The sequence below is a fragment of the Pseudorca crassidens genome, chromosome 3 (assembly GCF_039906515.1).
Source record: "Pseudorca crassidens isolate mPseCra1 chromosome 3, mPseCra1.hap1, whole genome shotgun sequence".
Lineage (NCBI taxonomy): Eukaryota > Metazoa > Chordata > Mammalia > Artiodactyla > Delphinidae > Pseudorca > Pseudorca crassidens.
In genome coordinates, this window is record NC_090298.1 from 120,694,715 (window position 1) to 120,717,537 (window position 22,823).

Here is a 22,823-nt window from a genome sequence, read left to right on the forward strand (position 1 = left end):
ATTGTAAAGCAATTATACTCTAATAAAGATGTAAAAAATAAATAAATAAATTCTAATTTTGGTTCAAAGTAGATGATCAAAGATAGCCACATTTAAATACCATTCACCTCATTGGAGATGCAGTTCAATCTTTTATTAAACCATAGAAATGACTGAATCTTTTACAGAAAAAGCCAAAGCCACGTTATCCCACTAGGAAGACTGTGACCTAGACCAGTATCAGAATAGAATATGATCTGAAGAGATGATAAAAATTGAGTCTGGTTAAGCATGACCTTGTGACAGACATAAACATCCAAGGAGTATCTGAACTGGCATTTAAGCTAGGGTATGTTGGTCAATATGAATGCTCATGTAGTGATTAAAATGTACCACATTTAAACAGGACAGAAACAGTGTTTTTTAAAAAGTGCATTATTACAGGCATAGAACATTATAAATAGAATGCCAAAGCAAACAAATGCCCTCAAACACAAAGACAAAAAAAAAAAGCAGAAGGAATGCATTTTAAATCATTTTATTAAGAAATTCAACACTTAAAGCTCAATAAAAATTTATGTAACTGATTTCTGCAGATATCTGAATTGGAGATGTTGATTTCAGGCTTCTTTTTAACTGCTGCTGTGATAAAATTTAATTCTTGAGAATTTAAATAGGAACACATTAGGTAACAAGGCCTAATTTGAGCCACTGTCAGATCATACTATACATTTACTCTTATCTCAAGGGATGAATATTGAAAAAATTTAAAGCACAGCAGAGTTAAATGTTCAAGGATGTCCTGAAATGACTAAATTTTATAGGCATACAGACCCACTCAAGGTGAAATTTTAAACGGGCACATTTCAAACATTTTTTTTAAAGCTATATAAAAACACTGACCTAAAAATGCTGTTGGAATGACTCTTCTAAATGGGCAAGAAAAAAAAAGCATCTCACTTTGAATGAAATCTTCCATTTTAATGCAGAAATAATTTGAGGTGGGGGTATGACATCATACTTTTAGCAGTATTCATATTCCACTGCTTAAGAGCAGAATAAAAATGTTGAGATAATTGAGAACCAAAGAGCAATGCCTGTACAAACGACTTGCATGTTTCAACAAATCACAGAAAACTATATTCACATTAAACAAAACTGTTAGGGAATAAAATTATTGAAATTCTCAGAATTTAAACTCTGAGTTTAAATAATGATCAACCTCAGCACTGTTAGAAGCAAATGTGACACTCCAGTGATGAAAGATGCCAATACAAATGCAGCACTACTTACAATTTTTAAAAGAAGGTACAAAGATCCCAATTGTTCAACAGTAGGGAACTGGTGAAGTAAATTTAACCACTCAAATAATGATATTCAGCTATTAAAAAGAATGAAATTTCAATGTTCAACATACATAATGATGCTTATAATAGATTGCTTAAAAAAAAGAAGTTGACTTTGAAAACAATATGCAAAGTGAAAGATGCCAGAAGCAAAAGGCCCCATTTTATGCTTCTCCTTGTATGAAATGTCCAGAATAAGCAAATCCAGAGACGGAAAACAGATAGCAGTTGCCAGGGTCTGGGAGGTGGGGAATTGAGAGGTATAGGGTGTCTTCTAGGGGTGATGGAAATATTCTGAAATTAGATAGTAATGACACTTGTACAACATCGTGAATACACTAAAGCAACTGAACTGTACACTTTATAAATTTGTTAAAATAAATTTTATGTTTTATGAATTTTAATTCTAAAACAAGGCACATGTATGTGTGTATTCGTATGTATAGGAGCCACTGGGGGAAAGGGGGAGGGGAAGAGGGAACCTGTGTGTATGGTCTGATAAAATGCACACCAATCTATTTGAAGGGACTTATGTGGGGGGTGAAATCTGAGGCGAGGGCAGTTTTACTTCATTTTGTTTTCTCTGGGCAAAAGTACTATATTGTTTTTCCCTCTATTAAAGTCCATCCTAAAACTCTTCTCTTGAACTCTAAAAATACAGATGTTCCAGCAGTTTGTTCTTCCTCCCATTCTCTCCCCATGCCTTAAAAGAATTTTTGACATAATTTACATATCATGAAATCTACTCATTTTAAGCGTACACTTTAATGATTTTAATAAACGTACAGTTGCACGACCATCAGCGCTCAAGAAGTTCCATCCTGCCCATTTGCAGTGAATCCCCACTTCACCTCCAGGCAATTACTGATTTATCGCTAGAGATTTGTCTTTCCCAGAAATTCATATAAATGGAATCAATTGATATGTGGTCTTTCACAACTGGCTTTTTTACTTAGCATCTTTTCAAGGGTCATCCACGTTGAAACACCTTATCAATAATACATTCCTATTTACTGCTGAAGAGAAATACTACTTTTTACTATAACGATATGTAATCATAAAAGGAAATAAAAACATTCCCATTTTGAAAATTAAAATAGGGCTTTTATATTTTTTAACATCTTTATTGGAGTATAATTGCTTTACAGTGGTGTGTTAGTTTCTGCGGTATAACAAAATGAGTCAGCTATACATATGCATATATCCCCATATCTCCTCCCTCTTGCATCTGCCTCCCACCCTCCCTATCCCACCCCTCTAGGTGGACACAAAGCACTGAGCTGATCTCCCTGTGCTATGTGGCTGCTTCCCACTAGCTATCTATTTTACATTTGGTAGTGTATGTATGTCCATGCCACTCTCTCACTTCGTCCCAGCTTATCCTTCCCCCTCCCTGTGTCCTCAAGTCCATTCTCTATGTCTGCATCTTCATTCCTGTCCTGCCCCTAGGTTCTTCAAAACCATTTTTTTTTTCAGATTCCATATATATGTGTTAGTATACAGTATTTGCTTTTCTTTTTCTTACTTCACTCTGTATAACAGACTCTAGGTCCATCCACCTCACTTCAAATAACTCAATTTTGTTTCTTTTTATGACTGAGTAATATTCCATTGTATATATGTGCCACATCTTCTTTATCCATTCATCTGTCGATGGACACTTAGGTTACTTCCAGGTGCTAGCTATTGTAAATATAGCTCCAATGAACATTGTGGTATATGACTCTTTTTGAATTATGGTTTTCTCAGGGTATATGCCCAGTAGTGGGATTGCTGGGTCCTATGGTAGTTCTATTTTTAGTTTTTTAAGGAACCTCCATACTGTTCTCCATACTGGCTGTATCAATTTACATTCCCACCAACAGTGCAAGAGGGTTCCCTTTTCTCCACACCCTCTCCAGCATTTATTGTTTGTAGATTTTTTGATGATGGCCATTCTGACCGGTGTGAGGTGATACCTCATTGTAGTTTTGATTTGCATTTCTCTAATGATTAGTGGTATTGAGCATCCTTTCATGTGTTTGTTGGCAATCTGTATATCTTCTTTGGAGAAATATCTATTTAGGTCTTCTGCCCAGTTTTGGAGTGGGTTGTTTGTTTTTTTGATACTGAGCTGCATGAGCTGCTTGTAAATTTTGGAGATTAATCCTTTGTCAGTTGCTTCATTTGCAAATATTTTCTCCCATTCTGAGGGTTGTCTTTGGTCTTGTTAATGGTTTCCTTTGCTGTGCAAAGGCTTTTAAGTTTCATTAGGTCCCATTTGTTTATTTTGTTTTTATTTCCATTTCTCTAGGAGGTGGGTCAAAAAGGATCTTGCTGTGATTTATGTCACAGAGTGTTCTGCCTATGTTTTCCTCTAAGAGTTTTGTAGCGTCTGGCCTTACATTTAGCTCTTAAAAATATGGAACGCTTCACGAATTTGTGTGTCATCCTTGTGCAGGGGCCACGGTAATCTCTGTATCGCTCCAATTTTAGTATATGTGCTGCCGAAGCAAGCACTAAAATAATAGGGCTTTTAGGATCATTGACTGCCTAGAGAAAAGACGCTACCAAGTCCTATAATATCAAAAATCACAAAACTGAAACCTACAAGCAAATGTGTCATTAAATTTTACAAAGACATTCGTTTGAACTGTAATTACCTGGGGAAAAAAATGAAATAACCATGTTGTTTTCTCTATTTTTAAGAGAATCAGAGTAGGCCAACTAGGTATAAATTTACAAGCATCTTAAATGTTTATGAGTACTTCCTTTGTTTTCTCATATTTAAAATTTCTTTTGTGCTGCAAGTGTTGAAAAGCGATTATAACGCCTTAATACGTAATTCATCACCCTACAAGCTATCACCATATTTAGTGGTAGTTTCAGAAAAAAAAAAAAAAATTATATATGCAAGGTAAGCCTAATAAAACTCATGAAAAATGTAATATTCGATTTTTAGAACCTAATGTGCTCAAGGAAGTATTTGTGCTTTTAAATTAGGAGAACTCTGTATTTAATTAGTCCTCATTTGCGTACGTAATCTTTTTAATTTATTTGCACAAACACAGGACATTGTGCTCCATCAGCAGGTAATGTTCTTTATTAACTAGACTAGGAACTTCATGCACAGGAAGAAATATTCCTATCTGTGATGCAAAAGTCAGAACTACACACTGTCTTGACTTCATTCTTCAGGTTTTATGGTCACCATTCCAAGATAATAGAATAGAATAATATAAAACACTTGACTAGGTAATCTGCCAATCTCTAGAAATCAGTAATTTAATATTTAATGTTTGTTTTTACGTACTGCCCAGTTACAAACTGGGTATTTATTCATGAACAAAGTAACTTATTGAAATTCAAGTACTACTACTAATGCACTAAAATTCAAACTTCAATAATTTGGATGGTGGCAGAAGTAGAACTGATTAAAAGTCAGTGATTTCTTCATTGGTGGTGTCAACTAATAACAGCCTAGATTGTGGAGAAAGTGGTGAGGACAGGTTTTAAGATGTTTGAAAGTCAACACTGTATGCTTGACAAGCTAATGACAGATCATACTTATCTACTCATTAAAGCACATGAACCAATTTTTCCTTAGGGCATTTCCAATAGACCCTGATCATCTTGTTATTGCCACTCCTTCCCCCAAATCCTAAATACATCCTAAAAAGAAAACAAGAAACTCTCATTAACTACTGTGACTAAAAAAGTACTTGTGTTTTTGCCTACTACTAAATGCTTCATTCTTAAAGTTACTTTGAAAACAAGCATATTATTAAGATACAAATACATTGCTTGAGGAATAACTTTAGCTTTCATTTCCAAATAAACTGAGATCTACAATAATTGAGTTCATTTGGTGATTTGGAATTTGACACTACAGAATGAATCAGTGGATACTTTGTGAGGACAGATTTCACTTGGGGCTACTGTTTGGGTAGGAAGCTTGCTCTAGCTAAAGTCTTGAAGGAAGGCCCAGTGCTGTTCTTTGGTAAGTACTCTTCATGTGATGATCTACACCGAGTTACGTTTTTTTGGAAAACTTTTGGCACAACTTTACAACAGGCTAAGCACTGTGTCATATATAATTTTTTCTCCCACACGGCAAGTTAAGCAAATTGTTCAAGTCATTACATTAGATATGCTCTATATGACAACAGGCAGATCTCCAAATATCATCTTGATTTCCCATAATTCTTCATGACTGGGTCTGAGTATCCTATAACATTACAGAGATAACTGTCCTCACTTAGTTTTGGAATATATGAGTTGAGCAATGCCTATTATAGTTGCAAAATGTCATATGCATAGTACTTAGATCCCACCCCAAGTCAAATCATTAGATACATTTTAAAAAATTCTCTTTGATTGGATGACCAGTATGTAAGGACAGTGTTTAAAGATTTACAGAATTTTTCATTATCTGCATAACTTTATCTGGCAAAAGAATGCCTATTTCTATAAGCTTTCTTATACAGCTCTTGAAAACACCCATTGGTAAACGTATTACAGCAAAGTTGTAAAATATACGTTTATACTGTATGTAAAATCAACTGCATGTCTTTGGCATACATGCTTGCATAAACACACTCGCTTGAGTGAGTGAACCTGAAAAATCCACTCACAAAGAGTTTACTCAGAGACAGTCACTGGGTTAAGCTTTTAGTGATGCTGAGAGCATCTTCAGTACTTAAAGGTACATCCATGGTTTGGGTATAAAATGGACCTAAAAGCAAACCATATGCTCTTCCTGGTACTTAGCTGAAGCAGCAGAAAGCTATTCCGATGCTAGAGAAAAACATTACCACATCGTATTTCTGAGACACAGTTATGTCCGTTTTTAAAGTATGCACAAATATGGCTACATATACTGTATTTTTGATGAGAGAGTTTTATAAAAGAGAAATTTTGGTCACGCATGACTCTTCATGTAAACAAGCAAACTTGAGAACTCATATCAAAGGCAATTCCACTGTATACCTATTCTGACAGAATATAAAATAGTTTTGCAACTAATCATTTTGGGGTTAAATAAAAGACAACTAACAACAAAAATCTCTACATTTTTGATTTAAACTAAAAATTATTTTGTTGGGGGTGGAGGCAAAAAAATAAGAAAACAGTTTGATCCATTTGGGGAATTTAGCTGAAGATTAATGGTCTTAAGTCTAACTAACCGAGGGAGATTTTAATTCCCAAAGCATTATCTACCCTTTTCATTAGGAAGAACTGGATATTAACAGAAGGCACCCATTACATTTACCTTAGGAAGAACTGTTTACACTTATAAAATGAATTGAAAAAGGCAAAAAAGATACTATCCAAGGATTATAATAAAAAATATTCTAAAACAATTTGGTAAGTTTAAAAACCCAGCCAATAGCTAATTACTAGTGAGTACGTTCCTCCAGAAGATTAAATATTAATGAAGGAAAACAAATTTATGTAATTCCAGAGATCAGAAATCATGATCTTCTTGTAAGAAGTATGTTTTATTATTTTAACCTTTTATGGTTGAACACTAGCTCTAAAAAAGAACCATGAATATGTCAGCGTGGCATTTCTTTTTATTTAGTCTGAAAGCCTCCTCTTAAAAAAAAAAAAAAAAAAAAAAAGCAACATTTTCCCTCCCAGTATGGCATCTTTCTCATAACTGAGCTTTGTCCAAAATCAGAATCTGGCTCCAGAAAAAGCCAATCATCAAGATATGGTATTTTCTTACAGACTTTCTGACAAGAGAACATGACAATATTAACCAAATAAATTCAACACAAGGAAATAATGTAACTCAAAGCAAACTACTTTTTGTTTAATCTCATTTTTTGATTCTATACTAGATGACCACTATTCTTAAAGCTTAAAATAAATTGGGAATACAAGTTAAAACCAGACCCTAGTTAAAGAAAATGGAACATCGAGAACAGTGGGTTAGCAAAAGTAAACTCAACAACACACTTTAAATCAACTGGGAAAATTTTAATTAATAAGCATCAAACGTACTTTACATTGAAACTGCAATACTGAAACTGTGACATTTTAAATATTCTTCGCAAAAAAGGTTAGTGATTTTCTTTTTCCTGGGAAACATGGAGATCAAATTATGAGCATTAATGCAGAGTCTAGGTCACTGTGGTTTAGTTAATGCTAGTATCTGAAGAGATGTTCACATTTCACATCTACAATAAGGTAGACTGTGAACTACTTGTATCGCTGAATTTAGCTAAAATTCCATGAGATAATTTAGAGGACTGTCAAACTTTTGAAGTGCAAACTCATAAAACTTTACATTGGGATCACTTTTTTGCTTCAACTGCACCTGACTTGAGAATACAGGTAATTTTTATTTCCTAACTCCTTGGAAAATATTTCTCCAATAAGTCTTAGTTTCCCACAGTTGATAAAAATCCATCAAAAACATTATGTTAGCAAGGAGAAGAGCTGTTTTTCTAAGGCTGCAGGAACACGAAAGAAATAGCACTTCTTATTTGTATTAGCACAAACATTTAAACCTAGTCATACTGCAGGTAAATCCAATATAGTATTCAAAAGTTCTATAAAAATGAACAAAAGATACGTATTTACTTCCATTGCTCCAAGAGTCAAACATCAGATCTGCACGAGAGTTGTACTGTAGCACTTTGCTGGTCCAACTTAAGAGTTCAAAGTCCTTTTTGCTATTTGGCCCAATGATGTCCACATCCGAGATAAATTCAGTTCAAAAAACAGAAATTAGGGCAAAGATTCCGTATAGCAAAGCACAAGGATATGCTACTAGAAGTTGCTGTCCTTCCATGGCTAATGCAGAAATAAAAATTTTGGAAGCAGAAAAACTACACCATCCAATAATTCCAGCAGTGAGAATGATTCCTACCATTCCTCTGTAGCCGACAAGGAAAAACAGGGCGAGGGGAGAGAAACAGTAGATGAGATTAGTTACATAAGTTTTAAAAAAGCACTTAAAAATCCACATGTAGATATCCGCAGAAATAATCAAGATGTTTTTCAAATACTGAAATGTACCTCACAGTGAATTCCATTATTTCATGTGATAAAAAGCTCATCTATAACACATCTTGCTCCTTAATCAAGCACAATTTCTCAGCCTTGGCAGCACTGACATTTGGGGTGGATGCGCTTTTGCTGTGGGGGTGTATCTGTCCATCGTTAGGAAGTTACTGCAGCATCCTGGCCTCCAGCCATAAAATACCAGGAGCATCCATGCCTCCCACAGTTTTTCACAACTGAAATTGTCTCCAGACATTGCCAAGTGTCCCCCGGTTGCAAAACTAACTCCGGTGGGAAAACGCTGTTTCAGTAGAAAATACTGTGTGTAAAATTTGAATGTAAATGTATCGATCTTAACAAATGAGAAGAGTGAAGCAGGGACACTGTGAGGCCATCATCCTGCCAAATCTCTACTACCAAATAGGTGATATATACTCTTCTCCTAAACTTTCATTTTCAAAGTGTAACAAAGCTCAATCTTTGGTCGTCCAGCACTAGCCACAAGGAGGAGCTTGAACTGTTGAGAGAGCATCTGTGCACTGGCCATGAGAAGTAATTTTATTAGCTGTACTTATACCTTTATTTTTAATTTTATTTTTAAGTTTTTTTAATTTTTTTCGGTACGCAGGCCTCCCACCGTTGTGGCCTCTCCCACTGCGGAGCACAGGCTCCAGACGCGCAGGCTCAGCGGCCATGGCTCACGGGCCCAGCCGCTCCGCGGCATGTGAGATCTTCCTGGACTGGGGCACAAACCCGCGTCCCCTGCGTCGGCAGGCGGACTCCCAACCACGGCACCACCAGGGAAGCCCTATACCTTTATTTTTAACCTTACCTAAAATATTATTTTAAAATAACACATATTTAAAGCTGTGTACATCTGACAACACGGTAGGCTTGTAACAGCCTCTTCCATAAAAAGAATGCTCCATTTTTAGTTAAAAAGCTGCTGAAGAGAGAATATGTGTTTATTATTCATCCACTTAGCATATGCCCGATATCTTTTTTTTTTTTTTTTTTTTGTCGTACACAGGCCTCTCACTGTTTGTGGCCTCTCCCTTTGTGGAGCACAGGCTCCGGATGCACAGGCTCAGCGGCCATGGCTCACAGGCCCAGCCGCTCCGCAGCATGTGGCATCTTCCCGGACTGGGGCACGAACCCGTGTCCCCTGCATCGGCAGGCGGACTCTCAACCACTGCGCCACCAGGGAAGCCCTGCCCGATATCTTTAAGAAGTCAGATATGGTATAAAGATATACCATATGGTATATGGTATATACCCCCAAAGAGAGGGTAAGTATAATTCTAAACAACTTGACCTTTTCCATGCAGTATTTAAGTTAACAATCACCACTGTTCAATTTGTTTATGGACACTGCTAAGTACACAAAAAACTAAATTCTTTATCATAGGTAAAAGAGAGATGGTATAAAAGATTTTTAAACTTATTCTCACTTCCATTATTCATCACTGAGAAATATAAAACACAGTCCTCACATATAAGAGGCACTATCTAATATGTTGTTGAATCAGTGATTTATCTCAAACTGATGGTGACGTAAATCCTATTACACAGAATTAGTCAATCAACCCCCAAAATAAAGACCAGCACTTACTGCAAAGAAAATATCACTGCAAAGCTGGAAAGCAGGATCATGGGAAGAAGACAATATCCAAGGACACTTGCCACACAACCGAAGGAAACACCAGTCATACTCATTAAGTTTAATAAACAAAACATTCCTAGGCATCCAATTGCACTGATCCCATATACATAGCCAAACTGGATTTTGCCAGCCTATGGGTAAAGAAAAGATTACAGGTTAAGGGCAAAATAGTTATTTTTGGCTTCTTTCACCTGAAATGGCACTCACAGAAGATATACAACTTGTGAGCATTAAAATCCACAAAGGTACCTATTCTTTATACGGAGAAGTAAAACAGTGAGCAGACTGGCTTTTATATCCTTCTTAAGAAGTTTAAAATATCCACCTCCCAACACACAGATATTGTTTTTCATTTTCTAGTTACCATTTGAGCTTGGCATAGAATTCAACAAAGATATAAAATCATGGTATGATCACCTAAAGTAGTAGATTTCTAAAAATAAATCTGGCTGATTTTAAGCAAATAAACTACAGAGACAAGATGGAAAGCCATTCAGATGTTTGGATAGTAACTAGTATCACTTGAAAGTACCCAAATTCCATCAAAATTGCCCTGAAGCAATTTATTCTCATTGGCAGATGTAGCTATAATCTTTTTAACAGCAGAAATAATCTCATTATTCACTTTACATGGGTGTTAGAGGAATTAGGAGAAAGGAAGCCAAGATAAGCAGGAAGCCAGGGTTCTGTGAGGAGGGGAGGAGAAAAGAAAAGTGGTTAATAACTGGGCAAGAGGAATATAATGGAATATATTTTCTTCTTTGTTTTTCCAAATTGTTGGTTGCTTTATACAGTTCTCTGACAAACAAACAAACAAACACAAACCTTAAAGATTCTGCTCTTATAAAAGACAGCACTGAACAGTCTTAGGGCAGTGAATGTTAGCTTAATTGTAGTTAGTATTCTTAGTCCAGCTATGTGAACAAACATTGTATTCAGGGTATGCTATCACTAAAATCAGTCCACAGAGAAGCCTTTAAAAAGTTCCTGGTTTGTCAGATGTTTGACATATAAAACTCAATTGGGAGAATGTCTCCACAGATTACATTAAATAGCAAAATACTTGGGATTTTTGTTAGAATCAATATTTGTTTGTAAATACCTGAGTAAGAGTGCAGAAGTTTAAAAGGGCTCAGCTGAGTTCACTAACGCACTCATATAGTAATAATAAAACCTTATACTTATACAGTGCTTTAAACTTTTCAAAGTATCCTCACATAACCTGTCTTGCTTAATCTCCAAAACAAACTTGTTAGGTGGGAAGCATAGTATTATCTATGAGAGGGAGGTGAAGGATGAAATGACTTTGCTCAAGGGTAGAGTAGGAGCACTGAGTTCACGCCCAGTTTTTCTGACTAAAAAGTCCATCTTCGATCCATTATGTCATTTACCTCTTCTAATTCAGAAATGACATAAAATAAAACAAACAGTAATGATTATCTTTACAACTTTTCATTTTCAATATGCTTTAACATTCTTAGGGAGATGGGAGATAGGGACTAAAACCTGTTGCCTTTAATGTTTCAATTCATTAAATGTTAAAATAATATATAGAAGACCAGCATTGCTACAACAAAACACCACCTAATGATGAAATTTTAAAAAATAGCAATAAGCTAAAAGTTTTGTCAGTTTTTGAAAGGAAGGAATTTTGATGAGAGACTAAAGCCATACGATATTTATTAATATTTTTTCCCTAATAACTGAAGCACTTAGTGAAACAAGAAATGATTTCTAAATACACTATATCTATTATCAGTGGAGAAGTAATGAACAGGTACAAATTCAAACAACTCAATACTATTTAAGACACATCAAAGACTTGACTGTATAAGCAGAGTCTCAATAAAGGCTCTTGGTGGAACATTTAATCTCACACTGAGAGTTGCAACTAACATCTTACCAGTAACAATGTGGCTCCAAAAGCAAGGCAAAAAACCATTGGTCCTGCCAAGTCAGTCTCATTCATGATGCTGCCATCTGCTACTTTTAATGGGTGTAACACTGTGAGTGTTTTTTGCCAGATGTGATCAAAATTGATACCTAATTCTAAAGAAAAAGAAAATAAGGAAGTCAATCAGGATTTGTGATATACTTTTGGTTTACCAGAATCTATGTTCTAACAGGAGAAAAAATGAAACCACCAATATCAAAGGAGTGATCTAGCAATATCAGATGATATTATTTTGGTGAGTCCTCAATATCAGTCTTTACTGATTATGGTGGTTATTCCACAAATATCCAATTTCTGGTCTGATGTTAGAAACAGGTATGGACATGATGAAACAGACACTCTGCTATGTCTGCATAGCAAAGAATATATGGACAGTGTTAACAGTAAGGGACTCTATACCTGAGGCTTCAGGAACACTGGAGTTCCTGTGAAAATGTATACAAAACTACGTCTCTCTGCATGTGTGTGCCTTTTTCTGAGGAGAGTATGCATAGCTTTCACTAGACTTTCAAAGCGTAGCTGATCAAAAAACAAGAAACACTTTAGAACTACTGCATTTTGTGTTTCGGGATACAATTTGAAAAACACCATACTTTTCAGTGATGTTACTAGCTCTGTCAGCTTATTTCCGTGCAGAATAATCAATACCACGCTATTTCCTCTCATTTCTTCCACTGATAGAATTTCAATAATAATCTGAAGTAAAAGTTACTCTGCTCATATACTGACATACTTTATTATCACTTTATAAAGATCTATTAAAAATCTGGTCCTCCTGGCTCAATGTGGTTTCATATACACTCTGTTCAAAATGAGTCACTTTAGTAGAAAACTGTTTTCAACAGTATTATTCTTTCAAAGAAAAGGGTAACTTCTGCAAACTAAGATTTATTTTCACTGACCAGCTGGGTACTATAGAGTACTATCAAGTGTTGCAACCAATCGTACCTTCTAATAAAGGTGGCTCGTCCTCAAAGTTGTTTCCATATAATGGCTGAGGCGTAGTTGGAGTATACGCCTGAGCTGGCTGGAAAATCTGCCCGGTGTACGGCTGTTGTGGCTGCACCATGTCTGGAGGGACAAACCGGCCTTGGTGCGAGTAGTCATAGCCAGCATACTGTCTACAATAAAAGTAAGTTACATTTCTCAGAATTATGTCAACGCCCCAAACTGATATTCCCAACAGGCAGAAAATCTTAGTCATGCAATTCCCAGGATATCTCTTTGCCAGTTTTTATAAACGGTGGTTGAAATTAATTACTAAGATCAAGCTGATTATCTACAATAAGTTGTCTGTATTTTATAGAGAATTTTCCTGATGATGTTAAAACTCACTTATGCAGTGCTTAAGCATTTCACAAACTATTAAGTTTTTAAACATCAGGAGGTCAACAAATGAAAACGTAAACGTTTTCTTGTACTTTCCCCTTTAGTGAGCATACATAAAGATAGCTGTGAAATAAAATTTATGCCCAAGACTATGAATAAAAACTCAGGATGACAGACTTCGTACTGCACGTTACGTTAATTTTCCACTGTAACTCAGATCTCTCCATGAGAATGAATGAGTATAAAATCATTCTTCTTTCTTCTCTGTAGTATGTTATTTTTTGCAAGTGGGTAAATCTCTTTAAGAACAACCATCAATTTCAAAAAGTGGAAAAAAATCAAGCTTCTTTTTTTGTGAAAGCTTTCTGAATATACAAACATTATTAGCACACCTTGCATCTAAATAGTGCTTTTAATTTTTCAAAGTAATTGTATACCTATTGTCTCCTTTGCTATGTACTATAACAAATCTTGCATTTTAGAAGGAAACCTTACCATGGCTTTTTTAGTGATGAAAACAACAGGGAACAGAAGGATATTGAAGCAATATCTTTTAAAGACCTGTTTTACTATGTTCCAGAAAAATATGACTTAGCTATCAATGGTAAGAAATAAAGAAGTAAAGTAACTATTGTAAAAGTAAGCTACTTTAAAAATGAGAGCTGAGAAGGCTTAGAGATCTTTTAGTCTAATTATCTTTAAAAATTTTTAATTCCCTTTTGAAAAATATAAAAAATCTAATGACCTCATTATTGAGATTTTAAAATTAAATCTAATTTTAAATTAACTGAACATCTTGATTAAAAGCAAATCAAAGATGAAGGTTCAACTACACATAGCTCTCATTCTCATGACTTACCACGCTAGTCCAATACATGCTTAAAAAAATACTATTTATTTTTCTAGCTATAAAATATAGAATTCGCTACAGCATTATTTTAATAGCAAAAAGTAGAAACCAAAACAAAATATAAACAGCTATCGGTAACTACACTGTGATATAGGCACAGACTACTCTGCACCTTTTTAAAGGTGTGAGGCAGTTTTGTCTGTACTTGTTAAGAAATGATAATCAAGAAATATTCAGTGGGGAAGAAAAAATCTAATATTCAGAATAGTATATACCATATGCACCCACTGTGACTATGCTTTTTAGAATATGTATGCATATCTATGTGCATGTGTGTATATATATACACACGTACATTATATACACCATTATATAGGTAAAGGGACCCAGAGACAGGAGAAGTAAAAGACTTAATTTTCAGGTTATAAACTTTTGTACCTTTGCACCTTTAAAAATCCTGTATATTTATTATTTGTTGAAATTCATTAATTCTAAAATGTCATATGTAATACATGGGTATATATTAACTACTGAAAATTTCCAAAAACATAAATAATAGCCTTTTGAATATTACCATGTAAAACACTGTTTTAAGTCTTTAATGTGAATTATCTCACATTATTCTCTCTACAATTCTTTAGGAGGTCAATTTTATCATCCTCTCCATTACAAAAATGTGGAAACATATTTGGGTTAAAATGATTTGTCCATGGTGGTGCCAGGATTCAAAACTAGACTTTTCAATTCCAATAGCCAGCTCTTATAACAACTGTAGTAAAAAATTACCCTCAAATCCTACCTGACAGAGACAGCCATAATATCCTTTTCTATACATGCATTTCCCCAGTCATTCTGGTATGCAAGGATCTTGATTACTATTCTCTCTCTCTCTCTCTCTCTCTCTCTCACTCACACACACACACACACACACACACACACACACACACACACACACACACACGGAGTTTCCACAGGGCTAGCTGGTTGAATTAGGACAAGAACTCACATTTTCTGATTTAGTAAAATATGCTATTGTGTTGATCTCTGTTAGGATGCATCATAAACCCACCTTGGAGTTTATGAAAGAGCTAGAAAAGCTCCATATGGAGGTTTCTACAATCTGCATAAACAAATTGCATTTTATACTCTCTCTCTCCAAAGAGAGCAAGAGAGAGAATATCAATGTGTATGCAACAGAAAAAACAAGAATGACATAAACCTGTGGTTCTCAAAGTCTTTGATCTTAGAACCCATTATACTCTTAAAATTTATTGAGAACTCCTAAAATTTTTTATGTGGGTTATATCTATCAATATTTATTATTTTAGAAATTAAAACAGAAATGTTTAAATACTTATTAATTCATTTAAAGTAACAATAAATCCATTACATGTTAGCATAAACATTTTTATGAAAAAATTATTTAAAAAAATTACTGAGAAAAGTGGCACTGTATTCTATTTTTGACAATCTCATTAATGTCTGGCTTCATATAAGACAGCTGCAAATTCTTATATCTGCTTCTGCACTCATTCTGTTGTGATATACTGTTTTAGTTGAAGTATTTGAAGAAAATCTAGTGTTGCAGACCTGTAGTTGGAAAAGAGTATTTTAATAACCTTTCCAGATTATCATGAATATTCTTTTTTTTTACCTTAGTTGTATTTTTGTAATTTCCCCAGTTTATTTGAAAACAGTCTTTTCTGACATATATTCATGTGAATTTTAGATCACCTATCTCCAAGTGCACAGAAATTACCTATATTTGCCTATAAACTAAGCACTGATAAAAGAATACTTAACATATCAATATTTAAGCATTCCAACATACAAGGACTTTTTCCCACTTATTATTTTTTTCCCACCTAAGCTGATCTAAATTTGACATTCAGGTTAATTACATGCATGTAAAAGCAGACGCCATCCCCAAACTGACCCTAAGGTAAACCAGCACACAAGTGTCCTTCTTCCCAGACATAATTACATTTCCAGAGGCAAAGTGGTTCAAACCGGAACACTTAAGCTGACTTCCGTATGAAATCAACTAGACAGACACAAACTAAGGAGTGAAGGTGCTGAAGATTAATCCCACAAATCTTCTTCCTTCCTCTCCTGTAAATGCACAAGTGTGCACCCTGCGCATATATGAACACTTCTTGCCAACATCACTGGACATCAGGCCCTGACATCAAGAGGGAGTGCAGGGCAGGGGCCCCATCCACACAGAGGGAAGAGGTAGTGCAGATTCTTGAAGTGCCAATGGGCTCAGATGCTGATAGGCCTTACAGTGATGTTTTACTTCATTATGCTCTATTTTGCTGCTCTACTATTTTGTTTGTTCCACTATTTCTGTAATTGGGGCAAAGTGGGAGGTTCAACTAGTCTAAGAACACTTACCCCATAAACTGTCTAAATCAAAAATTTTTATTTATTCTTCCGCCAAATACAACAACCGATTTCCATCTACAATTATTTTTTAAGGTAAGAAACAGTGAGTTAACTGAAGAAAGGGCTGCAGCCTTGGCTAGGGAATGGTGACACTGTGACACCTGACTGAGAATGCGGGCCTGTGGGATGAGCCTGGGCCACAGCAGGACTGGACCCAGGTCAGCAAACCTTCTCCAGGAAGGCTCTGCAGCACCGCACACACTGCTGGTAGACAGTCTCAAAGTCAGTGTCATTACCATAATAAGGATCTTCAATCATGAGTTGTTTCTGTGGATTGTAGCTCCCAAGTAGTTCAATTTTCACTCTGCAGTTTTCAACTTGATTACTTTTCCTATTCAAATCTCTCAGGTTGTTTTCATCCATACATAGTATATAATCAAAAGTGGCAAAGTCTTCTTTGGTAACCTGTCTTGCTTTATGCGCTGTGTTAATGCCATGATTTGTTAGGCAGCTCACAGCTCTTGGATCTGGTGACCGGCCCACGTTCCAGTCAGAAACGGCGCCACTGTCAATGACCCAAGTATCTGAAATGTTTTGATCTGTTACAAGTTTCCTGAAAACTGCTTCTGCAATGATGATTGACAGATGTTACCCAGACACATGAACAGCACTGACTTGGTCACCTGTTCGGCCATCTTCATCTTCCCACGTGCACAGAGCGAATATTCTTTTTGATACATCAAAATGCAAAGCAAAGTGGTAGTTTTTTAAATTTAACTTGCAACATGGAGATAGAAACAATGCTAATGAACTCTGTTGTATTAGAATAAACTGATCTGTCTTATACTTTAATTGGATCCTTTATTATTCATGTATGATTTTGTAACACCATGCATTGCTCATTTAGAAAATATTAGTATGAATTATGCAGCTCTTCCAAATATTGACACACTTAATATAAAATATATATATAAATTTTTAAAAATCAGCTTTGTTAATATCACTGATCTCATCAGAAAATGGTTAATTATTGGGAAGCTGACAAGTTCACAATGATGGATACAAGTTTTCCAAAATCCTCATTTTTGCCTGAAAACTTGAAATTGATTTTTGGCCACACATACTGTCAATTGTTTTCCTTGAAGTAACAGGTCACTTCACTCATTTTTGAGAAAATTTTCAAGTCTGAATAACCATAGTTTGTCTGTCAGATGTTCTTTCCAATAAAAACGGTTTCCACAAAAAAGTGGCTGAATCAACTTGTGACTCAAATTGTACACGGGCTTTTCCTAGAGATAATCATTGTACTTCAGTATGAAGTAGAAGTGCTTGAGGACTGTTTCCCACTTTGTCACACAGACTTTTCTAAAAATGTGTGTTGTCAAGATCAGCATTTAATAAAACAATAATTCTTGCAGCTTCATCAAGGGCATCCTTAAGTGAAAATGATTCCCCTCACCCCCCCCCCCCAACAAGTGTGTGATGAAGAATACAACGATTACTAGAAAAATTTGATGCCATTGTCTTGCCTCATATTTGGGTAACAGCAGTTCTACCAGTCATTACTTCTGCAACATCAGTGCAAATCTCAACACACCTATAAAGGTATATAACATCTTAGAATTTTTACAAAAATAGTTTTGACCTTAACGTCTTCCTGAAAGGTCTCAAGAACCCTCTGGGTCTGCAGGCCACACTTCAGAAACACTGATGCAGACCCATAAATTTCATGTAAGGAAAAGAAACACTGCAATAAGAGCTTTAAAGGTGGCACCATCATTCCTTCTTCAGGATATAAGGTGACAAAGACAACACCGTGGAATTTTACAATTTTTCTTTTCTGGCAGGATCTGCTCAGGAAAATTCCTGACTCACTCCTGTTGGTTTTAAACTAAAACACCGCATGGTAGACATGACCTTTATAGTCTAAATCAACACTTTTACAGCAGGAAAAGCAGCAGATGTAAACCAATACTCTCAGAAGCACTCAGTATCAACAACAAAGACAAAAAGCGTCTTAATATACTGGGTTGACTACTTAAGTTCATCAAAACCCTTACATAGTCCATAAAGGTGTTATTAGCTATTTCGGAAGATGAAAAAATACTAGCTTTCAAGACTTTAAAAAATATGTAATTGGTATTACTAAATATTTTATAGGCATATCTAGAATACAATGTGGAACCTGTCCAATATGACAGATTGAGATCAAACGACCTTTTACTATTTGGGTTTATTTTTTGTTGTATGAATGTACAGTACCCAGAGTGGAAATTATGCAAAATGTTAAAGCTGACTTCATAGGGCAAATGTAGAACTAGGGACTAATAATAAGTCAAGTCAAATCTGAAGACAATCCAAGTCAGATGCTATGTGAACCTAGATTTTCATCAATAGAGAGATAAAAGTTAGCTGATCCTTGTTACCAAGTTGGCGTAACAAACAAAACGTTATTTGATAAATTGACACGGACATAAAAATGTCACTAGGGTGCAGAAACAATACATATAGGTACATATAGAGGAGTTCAATTTTTTTTTTTTATAAAGTTCAGAAACCCAGTCATTACTGCTAACACATTAGGCTTCTTATTTTCCTAAGCATCATCTATAAACTCACATTCATTAACTGGCAGTAATGTTTATATAAGCACCTGGAATGAAACTTTTTCACTAGTACAGAAGCAATGCTTAGTGGTACATGATTTGGTTGGAACGGAATTGTGAGAATAGTTAGCAAGAGAATATCTTTAGATATTCTGCTCTGTGGAGAACTGAAGTGAGATGCTAAGTGTAAAGAAAAGATAAGTCACACCTTTAAGAGATGCAAACATGGACAGAAAGAAAGAAACATAGGAAAGAAAGGCAGAGACAGATAAAGCTAGGAGGCTGCAATCTAAATGGAATAATTCTGTTGAGTCCAAACATCAATATCATTTGGTTAAAAACAGGCCCACATACAGAGACAGGTTTTCCAAACCCCTGTTGCAGCACCCTGACCAATCTTATATTCATCTGCCCTGTCATACACTGAACAATCACAAGAAACACATATTTAGGTAAATAAATGAGTGGAAATTTCTCAACATGACTTTTCCAATTCTGCCCAATTAACTGATAAAAGAGATAAATCTTCAATGGCATGTAACTGAGAATTTAAAAGAAAAAAAAAAGTGGTTCACAGACAGCATTATTTACATGTTCACTCCCATTGTCCAATGTGTTGAATTTTAGAGCGGGGGGAAGCTTTAGAATGTATCAAAAAATAAGCAGATTCAAGGAGTTTTGTTTTGTAAAAAGTATGGCCTATACAAGACAAATGATACTGTGGGGCTGAATTTGATTTTTGCTTTTTTAAATTCTTGGGCACTTTCATTCAGATTTATTAATTCAAACACATTCTAGTACTAATGTTTCTCTCAGTTTGGATACGCACCCTTTCCATGCCCTCAACCTAGGACAATCTTCATTAGGTTTTTAATTCAGAGTCCATAGATGGACATCTAACACACGAACTGTCTGGACATTATATGCACATTACTGTGGGTGTTTGCGTGCATATATTTCTCAGAAATAGGCCCACAGTTTTCCTAAGATTCTCAAAGTGGTCCTGGACTATCTAAAAAAGGTTAAGTAGGCCTGGTATAGGAAACGCCTTCACTGGATGGCAGGCTGATAAGATTAACTTTAAGGACCTAAGAAACTAAGAATATGATGTCCTAGAGGAGATTGGTAAAAAGCTTTAAGTGTTTTGCCACAAACACCATGAACTATAAAAAGAACAGAGTTTTGGTTTTGTTTTTTCAACAGTTCGTGGATGAAAGGTTTTGAGTGCCCCTCACTTCAGTGTGTAACCGGCAATTTGTGTGTACTGACTGATCATAAAGTTTTGGTGTGTGGAGTAATAAAAGTGATTATCAGCTGCTTTATGAAAACCACCTGATGATTCATAGTATGGAGCTTACACTGTTCAATAGTGTCACTCAGTGCTTTCAGTTAACAGTTGATAAAGTCTGAAAGTTGGACTGATTTAGCTACTAAACAAGCTGTCAAAAGACTTTAATTTTTAACTCGTCTTGTGACCTAAACAGCCTATCTTCTAGGTACTTAAAACTTCTATCCGTATCTTAAATGATGTACAAATACTGTCACTAGAAAAAGGTTCTTCTAGAATCTATTTTTCCACTCATGGCGCACCTGAAAATTGTGCATAAGATACCAAACCCTAAATAGGGCAATCCCTTCCAACCCAAACAAGTGTCACAGATCTCTCCGGAGGTATAAAGATTATGAAAAGTCACGTTCCTGATACGGAACATGTTCACACATTCACTCTTAGGCAGAACCAAACATTCGGGGTACATGCTTTCAATGCAATCTCAACTAAGTAAACGGGCAAAGTTGAAAAGTTACTTGCTATAAGGTCCTCCACTTCCTCCATAATCATAGGACTGCTGTGATTGGTCATCGATGCTGTAACTTGTCTGGTAGAAATCCGTGTTTAAGTTGTCAAAGCCTGCCATTGCAAATGATCTGCAATAAAAAGAAACAGCAAAGACTGCTTAGGCCCAAGGTCCTCCCTGAATTCTGTCCTGATACTTTACTTAAGCAAATACCCTCAGAAGGCAGTAAATAACTTCTAAAATTTGGGGGGGCAGCATCTGGAAGATGGGTCGGGGGTGGAGTGTGCTAAAAAAATGTCTAGACTCTAAGTCGAGGCCCGAGAAGACACTTCCACTTCAAGGAGCTGATATGCCTTGGGTTCGGGGCAGGAACGTGGGAGGAGGAGTTTCGTGGGGTCTAAAATATCAACAACAACAAAGATGATTCCTCACCTCTGGACAGCTGACAACACGACAGCCTCCTGCAAAATAAGGCCTGGGCCGGCCAGGAAAGCGCAGACTCCTGCACGGGCCTCGTCAAAGCAAGGCCCGAAAGGGAGGGAAGGTCTGAGCGAAAGGACCGGGGCGCGGTGCCGAGAGGCGGCAACAAGCCGCGCTGCCCAGGTGCGGGGAGAAACCAAACAGTGAGCCACGGAACTGGGCACTCACCAAACGCGGAGGCGGCGGCGGAAGCGGAGGCGGAGGCGGCGGCTGCGGAGGCGGCGGCTGCGGAGGCGGCGGCTGCGGAGGCGGTGGCGGCGGTAGCTCCGGCAGCTCCGGCAGCCTCCAGTAACCCCCCAAACTCAACTAAGGACCCTGTACTAGCCCCGTTGCTACGTGTCAGCAGGTTAAAGAACTGCTTCCGGGGCACGCCCGCTCGCGCAGGCGTGTTAGCGACTTTGCGCCCGGGGCGTATAATGGAGAGAGTTGGGGGGCGGGGGAACGAGGGTACGATATGGAGCATGCGCAGTATCGACCAACTAGTCCAGCAGCGGGCCAATGGGAAGAGGGAAAAGCTTCCGGCGGTTTAGTTAGCGGTGGAGGCAGAAAGGCGCAGGCGCAGCAATTGTTAGTTGCTGTTTGAGAGCGAGAGTTACTTAGTAGACCGAGTGTCTGGGTGAAAGCGTGCAAGAGCCTCTCAACACACACACACATACAAACACCCCCCCCCAATGAAACAAACAAGGAAAAATAAAATAGATAGCAAGAAACACACTTGCCTTCAAACAAAAATAACAGTAGCAAAAGGACATAAACCAAAAAACCAAGGAGTGTACGCTAGAGAGGAACAGGCAGCTACCCTTTGAGGTTTTCTACTCCATCAAAGAATTTCTGAAATTGCTCATGCAACTATCTAACTTACCACCTTTTAAAAATAATTTTAGAATTTATTGATGTAGGTACAATCTGCAGAATTCTAGGTGGAATGACTATATCCTGATTTGGTGGGGACAGCCCCATTGTCCTATGTTATGCCTGTTTTTCCAACATAATTACTAATTTTGTCCCCTTTTCATTTTCAGAAATATTCCAGTTTGGCTGATAAATTATATGGTTGTACTTTCTTTAAGCTTCATTATCTAGGAAGCGGAGTTTCTAGTTACCAAAAATATGCAATAATCTATCGCTTCATCTACTTAGTGATCTTACTGAAAGAATTCTAGTCTCTCTTGTTTCTTCTGATGTTTCCCTTTTTTCCTGTCCGAAAGAGATATTACTCTCAAATTTGAATAGAATACAAGAATATGAGCATTAAAAATTACTTGCTTAGGAATGAATTGTTAGATAAAGATATTACTCAAATTCTGCTTCTGTTCCTGAAAGCAATTACTGTTTACTGGATTTTCTTTCCTCTCCAACCCCTGCCCCAAATGAGAAGCCAAGCAAGAAAATTGTTACATGATTAAATTTTCCTTATTGTTTGTTTGGTATCCTGCAGA

General features: G+C 36.5%; 1 protein-coding gene, 1 non-coding gene and 1 pseudogene across 4 annotated transcripts; all 3 read right to left on the reverse strand.

Moving 5' to 3' along the window:
- Positions 1-3,720: 3,720 nt before the first annotated feature.
- On the reverse strand, positions 3,721-3,824 carry LOC137222822 (U6 spliceosomal RNA). Its single transcript, XR_010942613.1, has one exon. It is a non-coding gene; the product is annotated as a U6 spliceosomal RNA (small nuclear RNA).
- A 3,444-nt stretch (positions 3,825-7,268) lies between these two features.
- On the reverse strand, positions 7,269-21,771 carry YIPF5 (Yip1 domain family member 5). Of its 3 annotated transcripts, none has more exons than XM_067732134.1 (6): positions 21,553-21,771; positions 20,915-21,034; positions 12,884-13,056; positions 11,885-12,030; positions 9,931-10,112; positions 7,269-8,191 (listed from the first exon to the last, which is right to left on the reverse strand). In XM_067732134.1, the coding sequence occupies exons 2-6, from the start codon at positions 21,022-21,024 to the stop codon at positions 8,029-8,031; spliced, it is 774 nt and encodes a 257-aa protein (XP_067588235.1). In that variant the 5' UTR covers positions 21,025-21,034; positions 21,553-21,771; the 3' UTR covers positions 7,269-8,028. The 3 variants fall into 3 exon arrangements, with proteins under 3 accessions (XP_067588235.1, XP_067588236.1, XP_067588238.1); XM_067732135.1 differs by lacking the exon at positions 21,553-21,771 and adding an exon at positions 21,337-21,489; XM_067732137.1 differs by lacking the exon at positions 21,553-21,771 and having other exon boundaries at positions 20,919-21,034.
- On the reverse strand, positions 13,063-20,907 carry LOC137221827 (low molecular weight phosphotyrosine protein phosphatase pseudogene; annotated as a pseudogene).
- Positions 21,772-22,823: the final 1,052 nt, after the last annotated feature.